General features: G+C 31.0%; 5 protein-coding genes across 10 annotated transcripts; 3 read left to right on the top strand and 2 right to left on the bottom strand.

The window, feature by feature from the left end:
• The first annotated feature begins 181 nt into the window (after window positions 1-181).
• Window positions 182-3,858, top strand: LOC132904867 (armadillo repeat-containing protein 5). The gene is made up of 6 exons (XM_060955665.1): window positions 182-562; window positions 691-911; window positions 997-1,716; window positions 1,786-1,961; window positions 2,052-2,316; window positions 2,382-3,858. Exons 1-6 carry the CDS (start codon window positions 314-316, stop codon window positions 3,313-3,315), a joined length of 2,565 nt encoding a protein of 854 aa, XP_060811648.1. The 5' UTR covers window positions 182-313; the 3' UTR covers window positions 3,316-3,858.
• On the bottom strand, window positions 3,859-7,482 carry LOC132904878 (cytochrome P450 315a1, mitochondrial). Of its 2 annotated transcripts, none has more exons than XM_060955695.1 (6): window positions 5,591-7,482; window positions 5,200-5,390; window positions 4,854-5,126; window positions 4,388-4,608; window positions 4,084-4,296; window positions 3,859-4,012 (listed from the first exon to the last, which is right to left on the bottom strand). In XM_060955695.1, the coding sequence occupies exons 1-6, from the start codon at window positions 6,118-6,120 to the stop codon at window positions 3,899-3,901; spliced, it is 1,542 nt and encodes a 513-aa protein (XP_060811678.1). In that variant the 5' UTR covers window positions 6,121-7,482; the 3' UTR covers window positions 3,859-3,898. The 2 variants fall into 2 exon arrangements, with proteins under 2 accessions (XP_060811678.1, XP_060811677.1); XM_060955694.1 differs by having other exon boundaries at window positions 4,388-4,612; window positions 4,792-5,126; window positions 5,591-7,481.
• Window positions 7,483-9,835: 2,353 nt separating this feature from the next.
• Window positions 9,836-12,625, top strand: LOC132904882 (transmembrane protein 120 homolog). Of its 3 annotated transcripts, none has more exons than XM_060955704.1 (6): window positions 9,836-10,048; window positions 10,391-10,509; window positions 10,590-10,748; window positions 10,830-10,922; window positions 11,010-11,227; window positions 11,300-12,625. In XM_060955704.1, exons 1-6 carry the CDS (start codon window positions 9,980-9,982, stop codon window positions 11,707-11,709), a joined length of 1,068 nt encoding a protein of 355 aa, XP_060811687.1. In that variant the 5' UTR covers window positions 9,836-9,979; the 3' UTR covers window positions 11,710-12,625. The 3 variants fall into 3 exon arrangements, with proteins under 3 accessions (XP_060811687.1, XP_060811688.1, XP_060811689.1); XM_060955705.1 differs by having other exon boundaries at window positions 9,847-10,048; window positions 11,010-11,107; XM_060955706.1 differs by having other exon boundaries at window positions 9,905-10,120.
• A 322-nt stretch (window positions 12,626-12,947) lies between these two features.
• LOC132904887 (translocator protein) lies at window positions 12,948-14,578 on the top strand. Of its 2 annotated transcripts, XM_060955717.1 has the most exons (4): window positions 12,948-13,062; window positions 13,141-13,290; window positions 14,040-14,252; window positions 14,323-14,578. In XM_060955717.1, exons 2-4 carry the CDS (start codon window positions 13,183-13,185, stop codon window positions 14,515-14,517), a joined length of 516 nt encoding a protein of 171 aa, XP_060811700.1. In that variant the 5' UTR covers window positions 12,948-13,062; window positions 13,141-13,182; the 3' UTR covers window positions 14,518-14,578. The 2 variants fall into 2 exon arrangements, with proteins under 2 accessions (XP_060811700.1, XP_060811699.1); XM_060955716.1 differs by having other exon boundaries at window positions 13,056-13,290.
• An 83-nt stretch (window positions 14,579-14,661) lies between these two features.
• On the bottom strand, window positions 14,662-19,528 carry LOC132904868 (serine/threonine-protein kinase unc-51). 2 transcript variants are annotated; one of them, XM_060955666.1, is made up of 13 exons: window positions 19,059-19,528; window positions 18,522-18,614; window positions 18,125-18,175; window positions 17,935-18,004; window positions 17,654-17,830; window positions 17,294-17,528; window positions 16,894-17,208; window positions 16,527-16,796; window positions 16,195-16,448; window positions 15,720-16,088; window positions 15,515-15,657; window positions 15,267-15,402; window positions 14,662-15,146 (listed from the first exon to the last, which is right to left on the bottom strand). In XM_060955666.1, the coding sequence occupies exons 1-13, from the start codon at window positions 19,146-19,148 to the stop codon at window positions 15,073-15,075; spliced, it is 2,277 nt and encodes a 758-aa protein (XP_060811649.1). In that variant the 5' UTR covers window positions 19,149-19,528; the 3' UTR covers window positions 14,662-15,072. The 2 variants fall into 2 exon arrangements, with proteins under 2 accessions (XP_060811649.1, XP_060811650.1); XM_060955667.1 differs by having other exon boundaries at window positions 15,515-15,642.
• Between the last annotated feature and the right edge of the window lie 846 nt (window positions 19,529-20,374).

Below are 20,374 nucleotides of genomic sequence, written 5' to 3'. Positions count from 1 at the left end.
GTGCGTGTTTAAAAGCAATCAAATAGCGGGATATTTAAAAAAATAATTCTATAAAATAATTAATTAATTATGTTTACAAAATTGTAAATTTGGATATGAAATTATGTTTATGTGTATTTTATAATCTTTTTCTAAACATATTTTGATAACGAAGAATTATTAATTAGACTGAATCTTTTTTCACTTATTTTTGTAAGTTGCTGTACGGGTGTAGCTGTCAACCTCGGTGGCAGTACAATTTAGAGGTTATGTTTCTTTTAGAAAATTAACGAATTTTCATCAATTTTTCCAGTTATTTATAAAAATACCTATTATGGACGAGAGACAAAACGGCCCGATATTACAAGAATTAGTAAAATGCATAAAATTGGAGTCAAAAGGCGGGATTTTGTCATGTTTAGTACGTCTTAAAAATGATTCAAAATGCTATAAGCAATTTGCCAAAGATGGAGGATTAGGCATTTTAGTAAATTTACTTCATTATTATCATAATATAAAAATACTAAACGTGACACTGAGTATTTTAGCGAATGCTTGCATGAATTCAGATGCAAGGGAAAAGGTACAGATATATTTATTTTCATCTTTAAAATCAGTTGATAAAATTTATCTTTTATATACTTATAAACAGAGTATCTTTCCTATAGAATTTGCTTATTCGTAATAATGCAGCACAAATTTTTTTTCTAGGTCAGAGGCTCTAAAATAGCAAGTCGTGTAGTTTCTATAATAAAACATATCAAACTGGAAAATACTATACACTGCCGTGCATGCAGACTAATCGGGAATTTATCTGAAAGTGACTGGCATGCAAAATCATTATGTGAAGCTGGTGCAGTCCAAGCTTTGATTAATCTTCTACAATTAGATACATATATGCAAACATACTTAATGGCTGTCAGAGCAGTAAGGTATTACAAAATGAATATATATAACAAAAAATAATATCCGTGTACTAGGTGGTATTTTTAATTAATTTGTATATATTTTTTATAGGAATATTTGGAATACATATGAAGGTAGTAGAGAAGAAATCTTAGAGTCTGGAGTAATATTTAGAATTACATGTTTATTAGTATTGGCAAAAGAAAAATCAGAAACAGATATAAAGTATGTGGAGCTAATAGAAACCTGTTTAAAAGCCATATGTGCTTTTTTGGCCACATTGGATCCACGAGTTGGAGAACAGTTACGAGGAGAGAAAGACATACAGGGTTATAAATGTATTGTGCAATGCTGTGATATGAATAATAAAGTGGCAATTAGGTGTTTGTACAATCTTTGCCAAATTGCAGAATGTCGTCCCATTTTAGGGAATTTTGGTGCTATTGAAAGTTTTGTTGCCCTTATTAAAGATCATTTGGAATTATCTAAGGAAACATTAGTCAGTTTATGTTTATTCTGTAGAGAAGCTGTAAATCGTGCGAGAATTAGGATGGCATCGGGTTTAGAATTAATGTTATCTTTACTAAAAGATACTGAGAATGAAAAATATCATCCCATGTTATTACATGCTTTAGCACAATTTGTTTATGATGATCCAAGCATTACAATAATGGTAAAAAATGGTTTGCTTGACGTTTTGGTTATTAGATTAAAAAAAATGGCAACTGAAGATGTATCTAATGAGAGAACAAATGTTTCAAAGAAAAGAGAAAGTGATTCTCCTCCTAGTAGACAAACGGAATTAAAATACTATAAGACAAATTTAGGAAGGTATGTTTGTAAAATTTAATTTATGTCTATATTATAGAAAATGTAAATGAAAACTTTGTTCATTTATAGATTTAGTTCAGACTATTATCGAGATGACTGGAGTCCAGGAAGTGCTACTAGTGTTTCCTCTTCACCTCCCAGTACACCACCATTACCTTTTTATGATTCTATTGAAAATGACGAAAATGCCGAGGATAATTACAGTCCAGTTTGTAGTGATACAGATATGATGGATACAGAAGATGGTAAATTAGTTTATACATGTACTTTGTGATAATTGTTATAAAATCATCTTGAAAACACTTGGGACTAATAACTTACACTTAATTTTTTAGAACCCCAAGCAGAAGTCGAGTCATTAAAAAGTTGTAAATCAATAACTATAGATATAGAAGAGTCTCAGAATGTGGGAAAGGAAACTAAATCCTCGAATGTGTGGGAGTATGCAAATGTGTGGACATTAGTATTACTAAGTCGATTAAGTCATTCAAATGATCCAATTGATCGGTTGGCCGACCCCGTAACTATTAATGCGTTATCAGCTTACATTAGACACGCGAAAAATCCAAGAGCATCTAGAATTTTAACTAGAATTATAAGGTAAGTAATAAAATAACACTCATGTTATAAGACTTATATTATTTAATAAAAAATTTTGTATATAGGAATGGAGCGTATTTAATGCCATTGCTAAAACAAGGCTTCGTTTTTGAAGCTGAAACGTTGTACGGTTCGGAACAGTATATGAGACAGTTATGTGTTTTAGCAGAAACCGGCGGAGCAGTAGGTGAACTTACGTCTATACTGCTTCGCGGAGAGGAAGCTCATAAATTGGTTATCGCAGTTTCGATACCATTCCTAATCAAGTCGCGATATGTTCTAAAATCGCTACTGAACAATCACGGTGGTCTTCAATTAATATTTGACGTTCTGTCCGACCAAGAACATGTTCTTCACGAAAACGCTATTTGGTCAATTTGTCGACTAGCAAACACGCTTGAAATACAACCTGAGATTATAGAGAAGTGTCAAATCACGGACACTGCTTCGACTGATTTTCCAAGAGTATATGACAATCATCCCAAACCTGCAACGGTTACATTTGAACTGGACGACGGTACGACTGTCGACGCTTGTAGGCAAACGCTGTGTCAAAAATCGGACGCATTTTCCGCCATGCTTGAAGGGTACTTTTCAGAATCGGGCAAGAAACGTGTCAAATTACGAAACACGTCGAAAGAAGGTCTTAACACATTATTGTTAGCTGCTAATGGAGCAACTTTCGAAAACAGAACTATCGAATCATTGCTAGATGCCGTGCTATTGGCTGATAAATTTCTTATGGCTGATATATCAGATATTCTTACAGAAAGTACTATTTCTCAGTTAAATCACAAAAACTTCAGTAAAGCGTGGAACTGGGCAAGAGTGAATTCGTGCCACGAACTGAAATCCTGTTGCGTGAAGAGGTTTTTGACAGCCCCGATGACAAAGCCTGAAAGAGTTCAAGCATTTCAAGATTTTTCTACCACTGAAAGTTTTCAGGAATTTCTAGACGAAATAAGAAAAATCATCAACAGCGTTTTGTGCCAACGTTAATGACGAATTAATTTCATATCTACAAGGTGTTTCGATCCGGTTTCTAAAACTAGGTATGCTTAAATTTATGGAGAAGTAAATCAAAAATATAGAATGAATAACAATGTTTTGTTATTCTTTATTATACTATCCACATCGAAACACCCTGTGAAATTGTGATATTTACTAGCAATGGCGTGAACAACTGTTATAATTATGATTTAATCATAACATTCTTTAATCAACATTCTTTAAGTAGAAGCACTTAATGAGATTTTTATATAACGAACATTTGGTTCATACTATACCTCGATCATGCTTATTGTGAATATATTTTAAGAGATGGAATTGATGTATAAATATACAATATATAAGTGTCATTTAATTATAAATATATATTTAAATTCTGATAATTGTAAATAATTACATGCGTGCGCGTACATACACAAACATATATGTATATATAATGACGAAAATATTTCAATCTTAGTTTATTCGATATAAATGTAAATGGGTAACACATTGTTTCAGAGGAAAAAATAAATAAAAAATAGGAAATAAAAATACTTTCCTTGAATGATATCTGACTTCGATATATTATCTATTAGTTTCTCTCCAGTAGCTTTAACTTCATCGGCTCCGACGGTACAGATATCAAGTGTAAAATTAATTTAATCTGATCCTTATTTATACATTCTATTTTGAATGATTTAATCAACTGTAATTTTTAAGATAAAATCAAATAAATTCAATAAATCTTAACATGTCTTAAGTTCATTATTTTCGTACCTCTGCCAATGCAAGCGATATTTGTATTTCTGCTAGTTTTCGACCAATGCAACTTCTAACGCCTAAGGCGAATGGTAAACTCCCATATGGATGCATTACACCTTGATAAGTGCCTTTTTCCGTTCTAATCCATCTTTCTGGAAGGAACTCATTTGGTTGCGAAAAATTCGCAGCATCGCGACCACTCGAATAAAGTGATAATACGAGTAGCTCCTACAATAAAATATCACGTGATTTTTAAATACCTTTTTTATTATTTATCGATATGTTTATTATAAGTAACATGTAGTATAAATTCATTTACCCCTTTTGGTACAAAGTAATTACTAATCACACTGTCTTCCGGTAAATATCTAGATATAAATGGAGCTATAGGATATAGTCGAAGAGATTCTTTGATTACGCCTTTTAATAATGGTATGCGCAATATATCTCTCTGTGAAAGATCCTTCAATTGTTCAAATAGTTCCTCTTGCCTTTCGGGATGATTACACAACAGTAACAATATCCATTGCAGGGTGGTCGCTGTCTGAGCGTAAAGTATAAAATTAGTTTTCAAGTACTAACAATGTATGTAAAATAAGTAACAACTGAATCATATTGAAATTTAAATTTTTCTTGAATTCTTTTCTTTATTCTATTCTTATTAATCTTTAAATTCAAATTTCAAATGAATAATATTATCCTGTCGGTTGCAGTTGAGCTAACCGTATCACCAGCTGCTAAAATGAAATCGGTAACGATGCAGATTGCGTCTTCGGCTTGAATACCTTCATCCATCATTTTCTTTAACAAACCGTCGCCACCTAATTTAATCATTTCCGGGACTAGTATTCGAACAATTTCGAAAGCTGTGTCAACAGATGCAATGAATTTCCTCCAAACAGGTAAGCGTAAATTCATAGCTAGTTTGGCTGGTATAATGGATAATTTAGCTGAATACTCGAATATTTTGTGCAACGCTTTCGCTAATATTTCGAAGTCTCGAGACAACTGTTCCTTATGAAAATGCCAACACGGTCCCATTAACGTGGCCATCATTGCTGCAAAATAAAAAACAAGCTTCTATAAATACTTTTCTACCTTGGATTTTCGATTAAAGTAAGTTATTTTTACCCTCGATAGACCATTGATAAAGTTGAACCTGTAAGTTCGCTATGATAGCATCAGTCTTAATCTGTTTTTGCCATTTCTGTCTAAGTTCAATGGCTACCTCTTGACACGGCTCAAACATTAAATTTGTTGGATCTGGTACTAACATTACTTTATTTAAAATCTTACGAAAATGTATCCATTCCTGGCCATCCCTATCAAGATATAAATGTTCATTTTAAAATTCAACCAAAAAATTTGAATTTCCTTCATTTACGTTCTTAACATACCACCATACTACGTGGTATGTACAATAATTATCAAAACTGAGTTTTATCTGTGATGTACATATTTATACATTAAAAATGATTTTTGTGATATTTTTTAACCAAAGAAATGCTTAAAGTTACTATACATGAACAGTAAACCGCGGCGACATTTCCGTATTTCGTTGTAAAGTGTCCAAGCTTCCGGTAGGAAATGTTTTGGCGCCAAACCTTCTAGTCTAAAAATTCTTCGATATTCATGGATTGAATTTACGAAAACTGCTGTAACTGGTCCTAAACGTTCCCTATAAACTGGACCCAATTCCTTGTGTCTTCTATGAACGTATTCATGTTGCCTTTTTGGGCCGCCAGAAAGAATGAATGACAAAAGCGTCCCAAAAATAGGAATTCCCCGTGGTTCTGGTGCCTCCCGTAGAACATTTTTGGTCGCTGTTGTCTCCACAGTAGCCAGATTTCTGTGGCGCGATTTCTCGGTGATCTCTATATTCGACTGATTCGCGCCATCTGTAGATTTCGAGATATCGGAGAGATCATCGATCTTCGATGCTTGCGACGCGCCTGTGCAGTCGCAACCAGATGCACATTGTTTCGACGCGGTAACTTTATTGGATACGTTTACAGATTTGCCGGTTTTGAAAACATTTTGCGTAAATTTCATCTTCGTAATTTACCGATGATTCTTCCTTAGCTACCGTTAATACGAAAAAACGATGATTACCGCTGACACGGTACTATTTTAGGGTGTTATATATTTTACATTAAACACACGTTGTTGAGTCTTAAATTTAAAACTTTTATTTTGCCGACGAATCGTTCTTTCTTTGAAATCTCAGAAATGACTTCATTGAAATAGAAGTCGTTTAACAGCACTAAGGAAGCTCTTCTTTTCTTTCTCTGGTGTCATGTTTAATAACTCGAGATCAATCCGGTGATAACGTTGGTTGGCAATTTAAAGCGATAGCAGAATCGTTTTTATGATCATTGTATCAACGCCAGTTAGTATATTTTTTCTGATAACGTGATCAATCATAATTCTCTTGTGGTAAATATTTTTCAGTTGTACTTTTCTCCCGGGCACCTTGACTTATTTTTGAATTATTGCGGTTTCCAGTTGTAACCGGAAGTAGGTACGATAACGGAAAGTATTGAATCGTAAAGAGAGCGGAATTCGAGAAAAATATTGAAGTTACACGCCGATTACAAAACACTGGTATACATGTGAAGAAGAAGATCGAATACCGTTTACTATGACCGTTATCTAGAAGCCGTTTACCTCTGCGCTGCAGGTTTCCACTTTCATCCACGAGAATTCCTTCATTTTGTGATTTGCTACGTTCTTATTTTCAAATCATTTACAGCGTCGCTGAGATTAACATAATAACAAGTAATTAATGTAAATCGCTGTTTGTAATACTTCTTCGGTTACTTTGTTATTATCTTAATATTTATCCAAAATTAATTTACATGATATAGGCTATGTATGTGTTAAAGTGATTACAGTTTGATGGTACCGAGAGGTTGTTGGTATTAGAACACACACGTTTGTTGTGTACTGACGTAAATGTAATATCTTTCTTAATGCGTACTTCCGGTTCTTATATATGATCAATTAAGTTCAAATTGAGGCAATCACTATAACTATAACAACGAGTAATTAAGAACAATAAATAGATCAAACAGTTTTGTGCTTATTATAGAACAATATTTTTATATATAACACTATTATTTCTTTAACTCTCTGTAGATTCACTAATTTTACATTCACTAAAACTTGTCTTTAATTATTGCCGTTGAGCTTTTTATATTTATTATTGTGAAACAATCATGTCTGAAAATATCATATTAATATATCTTTTTATTTTTATAGAAACTAATCTGTTAATATTATTTCAAATAGAGTTGCGTGATTACAACTCCTTTTTGAGTGGCACTACTAATCAGTTTTTCATATGTTGGCAAACACTGATACTTCCTCGCGGTCTGATCGTGGTTACCCCGAGCCCATAACGCCCGACTACTACACACTGTTTAACAGTTTCGAAGATATTTAAATCTCCTGCTGAAACTTCTTACATGGAGTGGGGACCACGTGCGAGGTTCCAAGAATAAAGTATTATAAGCTATATAAAATTTCATTATAGGAAGAAATTTAATAATACTATCATGTATTATATCTATTTCATAACTAGTATTATTATACTAAGTCATGATTATTATATGTACTATATCTGCTTTTAATACATAATAATAATCAACAATTTAATAATTTAAAATATTTTCTATATTTAATACATTTCAGAATTTCATTAAGTATTTCAGAAATGTTTAACGTATAACTAGTGAAAAAATTGGCTTTTATCAGTAATAAATATTTGTGTACGTTAACAAATATGTTATGAAGTACATGAAAACGGTAGCAAAGTTCATCATTTCACGTGTTGATTTGTTATTAAAGACTTGTAAATGACTATTTTAAGGAAAACGCAGTGTACAATATATCTAAGAACATAGTAAAACGTAATTTACATGAATAAGAAGGAAAGATATTCTACATGTGTAAAATTAAATAAGGTAAGAAGACTTCGAACAAGATGATAACATTTATAAATAATGCATTCGATACTTTCCATCTAGACAGAATATCTACTTTTGAATACTACAACAAAATAGGTCCACTGTAAAAAGAAGCCACTGGTAAAATTCATCTTATTTCAAACGGTGCGCTCGTGTTTTTGTCAATTTCTCATTTGAAATTTTTTATGAAGCAATACGCTTATCATGTTTTGTAACGTATATCTTACATGTTAATACAAATTGAAAACTATTTAAAATCTTGCACTAGTTACAACATCATGATAGTGATTAAAATGTAATCCTCATTCAGGCATACTTAACGATGCAATGCCACAATTATACATACTGTTGTAATCATACATGAAAAAAATTTGTGAAAGAAAATTATATTTATTGTTATTAAAAATTCTATTATATTTTAATCATTGACTGATTTCTGAAACTAATCAACATCTCCAAAGAAATGCTTATCATTGAAATTCGTGTATTCCACGACGGATGAAGAAACATCCAAGCAGGTGATACTTTTTACGCGTTGGGTCAGAAGATCAACGTTGAACAGTCAAAATGAAGTGCGATGAATATAAAGGAACATGTTTACCAGAGAATGCAAAGCACTTTTGTCTTCGCAGATCGGTGGAGCTGTCTGGTCAACGACCGTGAAAAAATTCGCGTGTTCAACGATACAACAGGACGCGGGTTAAATTCACCGACTGTATGGTACTGTTCGCAAATGGCGATTCTACCGATAGTTTACCTGAACAGTAGCTCGATCAGCTGATATTTTATGATTGATAAATTTGAAACACGAGTTCAAATTAATAAATGCCTAATTACTCTACTAAAAGTATAAACAGCAACCTTCGTAGGTAAACATATATTCAAAAAGTTTGAAAAAATGATCTGCGTCTACGTTTTTATTAATGATTTGTTAATTAGAAGGAAGAAACTTTATTTGATTTTAATATAATCTAGAATTATGTATCGAAAAAGCAATATTTTCCAATATTTTCAGAAGATATTGTTAATTTTAATAGCTATATAATTCTTTCTGCTTGTAGCTATACACTATATACTTACAGCTTAACATACGAAATGTACAGAATATTATAAAATATATGGAATGTATTAGATGTAAATTTGTAATTTTATTTCTTACAAAATTTTTCAATATTCATTCGTTATATGTTTCTTAATTATTCACATTAATAAAAATATGTCGATTTCATCACCATGCTAATACTATTTAAGTAATTCCTGCTGTAGTCAAATTTAAATTGTGTATTAAATATAATTAATGAATGTGATATCATTATCACTTGAATTATGTAAGATGGACAGTAGCGAAATGCCCAATTTTACTGACAAATAACTCAAATATATTTCAGAAAATTTAGCAATTATAATTATATTTAATTCATTGTTTCATAAAAATAAAATTTCATAAAAGTCAACTTTTTTTACTATTCAAATATAAATTGGAAAAATCTAATTAAATATTTTGATACAATATTAAAACTTTTAATCTTCTATTTATAGAAACCAATGAGCGTTATCAAACCTGTTCTCCAAAATCTTCCATTGGGTTTGCAAAAATCTAGAAGATAAAACTTGTTAAAATGCTTTAGAAAAAAGAAATGTTCCAAATAAATATGCATTGAAAATAAAATTAATAATAAAAAATAAATAAATTTTAATATTGGATGAAGTTGAAATTACATTGCAAAATTTAAATTCTCTTTGCTAAATATGAAATACATATTCATCATATATTCGAAGATTAGCACGACTAATAAGAGTCTGTTTCCAGAGCTCTCCTTCGCTACTTAGATACACGAGGAAGTACTTGACTCAGGTCTATAAGAACACCGCAAATCATTGCGTACCTGAAACTTTAGTGAGTCGTTACTCGTTGGCCATCGTCCCTTTTTTTTTTTGCTGCGATGGATACTGATGTTGAATCCTGTTTAAAAGATTGGAACGACCTAGCACAAGAGTACAAGGAATTAGAAGTAAGATAATTTTTTGTTAATCCTGGGTACTGATGTTGTCGGTGGTTTAAACGTTGGACCATTTTCTATGAGGTTAAGTGTATTTTTTATTTATCCATAATCGCAACCGGTGCATAAAAATACTTATATATATAATATTTCCTAAAATTTAAAAACCCTTTTTTCGAAAATATATTCATAAACGTGTTTTAAATACTATCACGAAACATTTCTTTGTTCTTTTCGTTACTGTTCATTGTTTAATCAATACATTTGGAACAAACAATATTTCTCCATATTGTGTGAGGTATTTTGAATATTAATAGTGTTTTAACGACATCAATATTTCAATTCTGTTAACAGGCATTGAACAAAGAATATCTTGCAAAATTAGAGGAAGTAAGTGAACTTCAAGCAAAATGTTTGAAAGGAATTTCTCACCAAAAATACCGGATGAGTATAATATCAAAATCATTGAAACAGTAAGTAATTGTTTTAATACGTATATACTTTTTCAATTAATTTTCTTTAAACAATTGAATATGTTCTCATTTAATTTTAGGTTACATGCGAGCGAAGCACAAAAAAGTTTAAGCAAAGAGATGGCTAAAAGAAAACAGCAGTTACATGAAATAGAACAAACATTACCAAAACCAAATGGCACATATCTTCAAATTATTTTAGGCAATGTTAATGTTTCCATTTTAAACAAAAATGATAAGTAAGGATGACTGTAATAGTCGTTTATCTAACAGACAAAACATTATAGGACATATATTTGAACATTTCATTTATCTTTCAGGTTCAAATATAAAGATGAATATGAAAAATTTAAATTAATCCTTTCTGTAATCGGTTTTATTTTATCTATGTTAAATTTGGTAACTAATGTCAGGTAATATATATTATTTATTTTGTATTGAAACAAAAAGTATATTTATAACTTATTATATTTATATCTTATTGGTAATATCTGTTGCAGAACTTTGGAACTTAGTTTTATGTTCCTTTTAGTCTGGTATTATTGTACATTGACAATAAGGGAAAGTATATTAAAAGTAAATGGTTCAAGAATAAAAGGTTGGTGGAGATTTCACCATTTCTTTTCGACTGTAGTATCTGGTCTGTTATTAGTATGGCCTAACACAGGGCCATGGTATGCATTTAGACAACAATTTATGTGGTTCAATGTTTACATCAGTATGTTATTTATCAAAAATTTATCCAACAATTTCTTTTATTTACATAAAATATAGTATGTTTTATTTGCAGGTGTAGTACAGTCTCTGCAATTTTGTTATCAGCGGGGTGTTTTGTATCGATTGAAAGCATTAGGTGAAAGGCATAATATGGATATTACTATTGAAGGTTTCCATTCATGGATGTGGCGTGGATTATCGTTTTTATTGCCATTCCTTTTTGTTGGATATGTATTTCAGTTATACAATGCATATGTCTTATACACATTAGTATCCCATCCAGAAGCTACTTGGCATGTTCCAGTCCTTAGTGGTATGTTCTTGGTATTGTTCCTAGGTAATACAATAACAACTACCATGGTAATTCGTCAAAAACTAAGAGAACGCGTTAAATATCACTTTGCTGGAGTATTTTTCTCCAAAACTGAACGAAAAAAGGAAGTAAATGGGGAAAAGGAAGTGAAAGCTCAGAAATGTGAGTGAAATAAAATTAACGAGAGCTTTTTAATGAGACGAGTATGATAAAAAGATTAATGAAATATGGAATGAATATTCATGAATAAAAAAAATGCAAATGTCAGGCAGAACTATAATAAAGAAATGCAAATAAAATAAATATATCGATTAACTCTGACTAAAGAATACCAACCAGAAGTAAAGAAAACACTGGAAAATTCTTCCATGGATTGTCGTCTTTCTATCACTCTCATTAACACAAGACCCATTTAAAATATATGTACTAACTTGTAATGTAGAAATGAATTATTTGGAAGTATTCTTTTTGTATGCCTTTCTATATCAAGTTTACTTTTCTAGATATCAACAAAATTACGCGTATTTACTGTCAATTTAAAAAAAAAATTAAAGTATATTAATATACCCTTTTAAAACTAATTTTATGTAGCAATTTAGTAAAAAATTTGTTCACATTCTACCTTCTAAAAAAATGTTCTTTGAGGATGTTATATTTTATACTTACTAACATTTAAATTCATATTGAAATTTAAATTTATTTCTCTCAGAAATGATGTATAAACAAATTTTGTTTGCGTCAAAACATAAATATACCTTGTACGTGTACTCAGAGAAAAAGAAAAATGGTCTCACACGTAATGTTATATTCATATAGGAGTACATATGCGCCTATATGTGTGCGTGTTATGTGTACTATTATGACAATTTAATTAGAATAATATATGTTCACGCACACACCCGTATACTCATGGGATACTTATGCTAGTTACAGCTAATAGTCACTTATAATTATCATGCATGACATTTTGCACATTTGTGTAATATAAACTTATTTGTTTTGTTCTTAATATATTTATTAAATTATATATGTAAATAAAAATATGTAACTCGCCTAATATTAAATAAAATAATAAATTTTCAATCATACGTGTGTACATGATCATGTACGTATATTTGTGCTTATATTTCTATTGATCCAGAAAATCAATAAAATGAAACAATCTCGTATCTAATAGCGAATACATATACCAACATTCCAAATTTTATAAAAAAAATAGCGATTTATTGTGTAAAAAATCATGAAATATTCTATCTGTAATGAAACTATTTTTTTGCATTCATTATTGTTAGTACGTTATTTTTATTAAATGTGTGTATAATATGTTTTTATCTCATGTATGAGAAATATATGATTTTATATGATAGTTGTAATTTTATTTATAATATTAATTGCATTACATTGCATATATATTCATGACGATTTAAATTCATCGTAATCATTGTTACCAATGTACGTAATAACGGATGTAACAAGTAAAAGTGTGTAGGTGTGCCGATAGTTCTGCGAAGTAAGTGTAAGCAGTAAGTACACCACTAGAAAGACGTCAGTCGCAAAACGTAATAAACGCATTTTCTCTACTCTCTGCAATCTATGTTCAGGTATTTTGAAAAATAGTCAAATAATATTTCCTTCTAAGTAAAATGCCTGTAAAAATATCTTGGCCGGTTGTGGCAGCTGTTATTTATCCAAATATAGGAGGATGGGCTGGAAGTTATATCACTAGAAAAAATATCAAACCCTGGTATGAGGTAATTAAATCGATTAATCGTTAGAACTACTCAAATCCAATAGTGGAACGTAGAGTCAGAAAATTTTAGCCAATAAATTTAATTTATGAATAAATATACATAGAAAGTGGTATAAAACTTTGTAATATACTAACAAATACTAGTTTTGAATATTATTTGTAATAAAATAACAAAAAAGTCCCGATTATTGTATCTATTAATTAAAATTGATTATGTTCAATTTTGACTCGGTTAAAATAAGAATTTATTTCTAAATAAATTATATATTTTTCCGTTTTATTTTATTATATTAAATGCTTGAAAAACCTCATATATATTCAGCAATTTAAAGAATATTGTAAGATAGAGATTCTTATCTAAGAGTACGCGAATCATATATTATTGTGTGAACATGCGATATAGGAATAGGAAAAAAACGTTGCATCGAGGCTTCTTCTGTCCTTGTCTAATAAGATACACACATTTACGCTGCCTGTTGATCGATGTTGCGCTTTCGTATTTGTTGTAAGCGTTATTAGAGAAAGACACAAGAGGCCTGTATGTAGCGTTTTCTTTTTATCCCTACATCGCTTTTTAAAGTGGCTCACGCACTCCGTCTTTACATCTTTACAGTTTTATACTAAGAGAAATTCATTCGTTTTTAATATAGTACACTGTATCTTCACTTTTGACCATTGATTACATTAAAATTCTTTTCAAATGAAGTTAGTTTTAATAAAATAATAAATGTTTTAAATCATATTTAACAGTCTTTAAAAAGACCATGTTGGACTCCACCAAACTGGGCATTTGCTCCAGTATGGACAACCCTTTATTGCACAATGGGGTATTCTTCATATTTAGTATGGAGAGATGGTGGTGGTTTCAGAGAAGCAATAGTACCTCTTTCTATTTACGGAACTAATTTAATACTAAATTGGTCTTGGACACCACTGTTCTTTGGATTACACAAGATAAAATGGGTATTTTGATAGAAATAAATATATCACAGATTTTAATTACCTTTCCATTTATCTCCTTTTATGCTTTTAGGCTTTGTATGAAATTGTTTTATTATGGGGAAGTACTGTAGCAATGGGTATGTGTTTTTATCATGTGAATTCACTTGCTGGTTGGTTGACTATTCCATATTTAGCATGGACTACTCTTGCTACAGCATTGAATTACACAATTTATAAGGATAACAAACCAAGTATTGAACCAGCTGTGGATGAAAAGAAAAAATAAAACACTTGGTGATACTTCTGTAGCAAACAACATTAATATAGATCACCTAATGAAAACAATACTTTACTCTTGTTTTTTTAACAGTTACTATATCACTATAATCTTATTTAATAAGAAACATGCCTTGCATTGAACGCACAATGCTATTAGTATACACATGTTTATTGTTTGATATGAAATAAAGGTTAGTCATAAAGTTAATCAACCATACGTACATTACAATATATATATATAATATAATATCTATATTATATATATAATTTTAATTCATTGTTCATATTATTAATAAATCATATAAAGAAACTTGTACAGAATCACTTTCGTACTCTTCCACGGGGTAATCTACCCTATCCTGTGTAAGATCTAACAAAGTTACTATATATGTTATCTTAAATTTGCTTCTTTCTACAATGTCATCTTTGTAGCAAGATCTTAATGATTAATGAATTAACAGTTTTTATACAGAATAGGGCAGAATATCTTACAGAAAAGAGATATCGAGCACGGTACGGGATTGGGCGGGTCGCTGCACTCTGCTGCCATTTTTCACAAGCGCTATGTAGGATCGGTTGCATAAATGTAACCTTGTTGTTGAAGTACGTATAGGCGTTTTTCAACAGCATCTTTATCTAAAATAAAATATATACCTTTTAATATTTTGATTTAAAATATCGCGTTTAAAATAGGAATATTTTCTTATATTCTACAATAAATATTATATTCTACAATAAAAAAATTATATAAATTACATTTAATAAGGAGGGCTCTATCCTGACTGTGGCTGACATGTTGCGATAAAGAATGGAGCAATATCTGTGCTGTGTGATACCGCTGAAAACATTCTGCAGGGTTGCCAAACAATTCGTCTAGTGCTGCTGACTGACACTGTTAAAAATATAGTTTTTCATAAATATATCTATTTCATAGGTATATTTTTACCTAGTTTTCAAAAAAAAAAAAAAAAAAAGGAAGTAAAGGAAATTTACCAGATACTTACCATTTGGATGGCATGGTTGTAAAGAATTTTATCTGCTGTAGCTCCTGTCTGATGAAGAAGTCCAGCACTATTGAGCTGTTTACATTCTGAGAGGCACGTTCTGAATTTTTCGTTCATTGTATTCACAACTGAAATATAATCATCTTTATATATTATTATATTTAATATACAATAATTATTCATAATTATAATAAATGAAAATTACCTTCTTTAACGGTGGTAGTTGGCTGCAATCGACCAGCGTTAAGTTGTTGAGTTGCAAGATTTAGTCCAGAACTAAGCCACTGAAGAGCTCTAACAAGCAAAATTACTTGTTCCGCTCTTCTCCTCGTTGCAGCAGTGCTTGCTTGTTCAATACCACCTAAAGGCGCACCTAAAGGTCCTGCTCTTGTTCTTGCTACCTCACATACACATTCGCATAATGCAACAACAAAGTTTAACTTCGCTAATATTTCGTTGTGTTCTCGTTCCAAAAGTGTCTCCTCTGGAAGTTCAGGTGCAAAGAACGTCAATGGTCGATCATCTGTTATCGTAGGATTTACTTCTGGTAGGAGATTTTGGAAACTACCCGCTTCTGTAAATATAGTACCAAGAAAAAGAGTGAAGATATTAACTAATTTAATATAAAATATTTCTCCCGCTGTAGTACAAACAATTTGCAAATGATATAAAATGCATACCAGATATTTCAGGAAGTGTAACAGCCCTTGTACCAAAAGGAATAACTGGCGAATGTCTCAATGTGTTGTTATTATCCTGAAATGCTCTCGATGTAGGAGAACCTAACACTGCCAACGGTCCTGTTAGTAATGGCGAAGATGCACTATTATTTCCAGTCGAACGCCTTAGTGGTGACGTCCCACTGGAAGTATGTGAATGCCTTGCAACAGGACTAACTTGCCACGTATTTGGTGGTGGAGGTGTTTCACTTAATCTGGAAATAATCACAGTTAAAAAAGATGATACACATACGACAAATAAAATAATTTATACCAATAAAAAATTAGTATACCTTCTACTGGGTGGTGTACCAATGACGAATTGAACACTGGGTGGACTAAGAGAGCCAATATCAGGAGCATGACTCCTATGAGTATCCACACTGCGTTTCATACTTATAGGTTGCGAGCGAGGAATAACACTACTTCCCGATCGTACATTTGTAGAAGGAGATGATGGTTGTGCAATACTTCTTTGAGACGGAACGGGAATTGGTTCAGAAATGGGAAGAAAGCATGGTCGTGGTGGACTCACTGCCTCTCTACTAGTTTGTTTGATATATCTAATCAATTAATAACAATATTAAAAACACATATAATAATAAATAAAATAAAAGATAAATAGAAATTCTTTGTATAAGATGTTATTAAATTACGTACTTTACTTGTTGTGTGTTGGGATTATTGTCTGTGTCACTACTGAGATCACTTGGCACAAGCACAAAGTCATCTTCAGGGCTGGAACACGGACTGGTTGTTTCTGGCTCTGATCTTGTAACAGCCGTAGCTCCTTCTTGAATCGCTAATGTTCCTGGAGAAGCAGGAAGTTCAGCAGGAACTGGACTAGGGCTCTCCCTGGAACCTTGAAGGAAAGGATGTCCAAAGAATTCATCAAAAGGCATACGATCTCTAGCATTACGTCTTAATAAGCCCATTAAAAGATCTGATAACTCAGGTGAAGTTCCAGGTGGGATTCTAAAATATAAGCAATTAAAACAAAAAAGAAAATGAATATAAGCTTCTCTTTTCTGCAAAAGCACATAAGTATATTGCAACATACTTAGGTCCAAGATTTGCATTTTTCTCATAAAACAATTTTAAAGCCTGAGGTGTGTGAGCTTGAAATGGAGCTTTCCCAGTAAGACATTGAAAAACTATTGTTCCTAAAGACCAGAGATCTGCTTTCGCATCATACTGAAGTGACATTATAACTTCTGGCGCCATGTACATTGGTGAACCACATAATGTTGCAGCCATTACACCATCTTGTAAGAACCTAGCAAACCCAAAATCCGCTGGAACAGAAAAGTATAATTTAGAAACCTTTTTCTTTACTTATCCCTTTAATTTAGATAAATGTAAACTTTTTTTTCATGTGGTACAATATGTATATTAAAGAAGTAAAGAAATAAATACTTGCCAATTTTTAATGTTATTTGATGTGGCTGTGGACAAGCCTTGCCACAATTATGACTGAGTAAAATATTTTGTGGTTTAAGATCTCTGTGAACTACACCTTTGGCATGTAGTGCTTTCATTGCACCTGCTAATTGCTTTAAAAATACTCTGATAGTATCTTCAGAAAGAGTTCCTTTTGCTAATTAATGAAAAATGAAATAATAGAGTAAATATAGTTGATCTTTAGATTCTGTAGATATCATTTCAATGTTTTGATAAGACTCTTTTTTATAAAAAACATACCACTTAAATAATCAGCTAAATCCCCACCATTACAATACTCCATAACCAGGAAGACATTATAATTAGACTCCTAAACAGTAAGTTCATAATTATACCAATATCGATACTATTATATAATATTTACAAAGAAATTGAAGATATTTAATGCTTACTAACATAAGTATTATGTGCTAATTCTCATTCTACTAACCTTGCAGTCCAATAATGCAACAACATTTTCATGATGTAATTCTGTTAGTTCCTAAAACATAATGTTTTAGTCAGCAACCAAACTCATTACGCAGTTGTTATTGAAATATGAAACATTTAAACCATTTCTTAACCACAGATAATTCTTATTAAAAAATATATGTATTACTTTTAAAAATTCAAACTTCCTTATAGTAAATATTATTGTTCTTATTAATAATTAGTTTAAGAAATATAAGTATTTTACAATTACTTTAAAATTTGTTATTTCAGGTGAATAACATGAGAAAGATCATATTTCTTTATGAGTTAAATAAAGGCAATTCTTTTATAATATAAGTCAAATACAAACATTGAATGTTTCTCAAAATATAAATGCAATAGCACAAATTACAAACCTTCAGAATCTTGATTTCTTTCCCAAGTAGATTCTGTGATTTCGCCAAACTTTTTTTGGTGATACTTTTGATTGCCACTACAAAATTTGGTTTCTACAAAACAAAAAGGACCACATACAATCACCAACACATATAATAATTGCAGATCACAGAAGAAAACATAATAAATCAGACTTTTCATGTTTTACAGAGAAAAGTAACATTAGAATTATAAAATCAATGCAAATAGACTTATCATGTTCTTTCTCTGTCATCTTCAATTGTGATGGTGAAATCTGGTTTCCACAAAACGAAAAGGAACACATGTAATCACCAACACATGTAATTGAAGATCACGTGAGAGAAACATAATAAATCACACTTTTCATGTTTTACAGAGGAAACTAGCATCAAAATTATAAAATCAAAACAAATAAGCTTATCATGTTCTTTATCTGTGGCCTTCAATTATGATCAAAGCTTCATTGATTCGCTCCTTTTTATAATTTCATTGACGATCACGATTTTCAGTGATCGAGAAAAAACAGGAAGACTCACTTTACGATGTCTACCTCTGAAGACGACGGCGAATGCGCCGTGGCCTATCAGATCTTTCGTGTTGTACTCGTAGTCGCCGACGATTTCCATTGTTGATCGTAATTTCTCGGCGATCGAGAATCTTTCACCGATCTTTAACAAGCAAGGTCAACAGTTTATAAACATAGCACGACAGGCTAGGAAGATGCATTGCCTGCGGAGAGAGAGATCGATACGTGTTGTAAGAAAAGTTGCGGTCCGTAGGATTTTCCGTTCGGTATCGGTCTTATTCTACGATGATCCTCTTCAAAGACTTGATCAACCTCAGTCATCGATCTACATTTTGTTCACCCTTATAAATCACATCGATCATTAACTGGAATCACCACACTGATGGTAATGTATACTCGCAAAATACAAAACACTACGGAGTACGCACTCAAACGTACAGTTGCCTTTGCAAGATGTCAGACAATTCCGTACAGAGGTCGTGTTAACATTCACAGGTATGCGACTATCGTATTAGAGGCCCGCGGCTTAAAATTTCTTCAAATTGTTTTGTGAACGAATATGAGGCTTACCATAAAATTTGATGGGATTTAAAATGAGTAGATTGCGGATTTTTATATTCCTGAGAATATAATTAACAAAGTAGGACCTTGGTAAAAAATTGTTTTACCTACCAAGTATTAGTTGGATATTTTATATATCTTTTCATATCATATGTATTCTATTTAAGAATGCAATTTTGCACTCGCAAATTTCATATAAATGCATAAAAATAAGGGTCTCGTATAAATTTTTAACGAAAATTGTATTCTTATTTCAATCCTACATTGTATGTATTATATGTATATATACTTTTAAGTATTTTGTACTGATAGTAGATAGAATTTTATATAAAGTTTGATATTTGGAATTGAATTTGTACTACATTTTATAATAAAATTAAAAAAAAAATATATATATATATCTTTTATTTTATATTCTGTAAAATTTAAAGGAAATTGTAAAGTTTTAAATGAATATAATTTTGCAATTAGAGTTGCTAAAATTAGATTTTATATGTATTTCGATTAATATCATTTTCATATTAAATCATTTAATAAAAAGAAATAAAAAATATATTTAAAATTGAAATAAAATATTTTGAATATTTTCCAGAATAAAATTTGATAATAGTCGCTAAATAGTTAATTATAATTTATCTTATGTTTATTTAGAATGTTAAAATTATGAACAATTAAATTATAAAGGCAAAGTAATGCTATTATATATTTCTCTTTATGTTTTCTTTTATTAATTAAATTGTAATATTCAATCGCTAAATGTCAGAA

This window comes from Bombus pascuorum, chromosome 3 (genome assembly GCF_905332965.1).
Source record: "Bombus pascuorum chromosome 3, iyBomPasc1.1, whole genome shotgun sequence".
In the NCBI taxonomy this organism is placed as follows: domain Eukaryota; kingdom Metazoa; phylum Arthropoda; class Insecta; order Hymenoptera; family Apidae; genus Bombus; species Bombus pascuorum.
The sequence above is the reverse complement of the archived record's forward strand: the minus strand, read 5'-3'. Positions and strand labels throughout refer to the sequence as shown.

Coding starts and splice junctions, on each gene's coding strand:
- LOC132904867 (XM_060955665.1), top strand. CDS start 314: ATGGACGAGAGACAAAACGGCCCGATATTACAAGAATTAGTAAAATGC. Junction 1,962..2,051: donor TATGATGGATACAGAAGATG/GTAAATTAGTTT, acceptor TTAATTTTTTAG/AACCCCAAGCAGAAGTCGAG. Junction 2,317..2,381: donor ATTTTAACTAGAATTATAAG/GTAAGTAATAAA, acceptor TTTTGTATATAG/GAATGGAGCGTATTTAATGC.
- LOC132904878 (XM_060955694.1), bottom strand. CDS start 6,120: ATGAAATTTACGCAAAATGTTTTCAAAACCGGCAAATCTGTAAACGTA. Junction 5,391..5,590: donor CGCCGCGGTTTACTGTTCAT/GTATAGTAACTT, acceptor ATATCTTGATAG/GGATGGCCAGGAATGGATAC. Junction 5,127..5,199: donor TTATCAATGGTCTATCGAGG/GTAAAAATAACT, acceptor TTTATTTTGCAG/CAATGATGGCCACGTTAATG.
- LOC132904882 (XM_060955704.1), top strand. CDS start 9,980: ATGGATACTGATGTTGAATCCTGTTTAAAAGATTGGAACGACCTAGCA. Junction 10,510..10,589: donor ATATCAAAATCATTGAAACA/GTAAGTAATTGT, acceptor ATTTAATTTTAG/GTTACATGCGAGCGAAGCAC. Junction 10,923..11,009: donor AATTTGGTAACTAATGTCAG/GTAATATATATT, acceptor TATCTGTTGCAG/AACTTTGGAACTTAGTTTTA.
- LOC132904887 (XM_060955717.1), top strand. CDS start 13,183: ATGCCTGTAAAAATATCTTGGCCGGTTGTGGCAGCTGTTATTTATCCA. Junction 13,291..14,039: donor ATATCAAACCCTGGTATGAG/GTAATTAAATCG, acceptor CATATTTAACAG/TCTTTAAAAAGACCATGTTG. Junction 14,253..14,322: donor GATTACACAAGATAAAATGG/GTATTTTGATAG, acceptor TTATGCTTTTAG/GCTTTGTATGAAATTGTTTT.
- LOC132904868 (XM_060955666.1), bottom strand. CDS start 19,148: ATGGAAATCGTCGGCGACTACGAGTACAACACGAAAGATCTGATAGGC. Junction 18,005..18,124: donor TTGCATTATTGGACTGCAAG/GTTAGTAGAATG, acceptor CTTACTGTTTAG/GAGTCTAATTATAATGTCTT. Junction 17,831..17,934: donor TTTAGCTGATTATTTAAGTG/GTATGTTTTTTA, acceptor TTCATTAATTAG/CAAAAGGAACTCTTTCTGAA.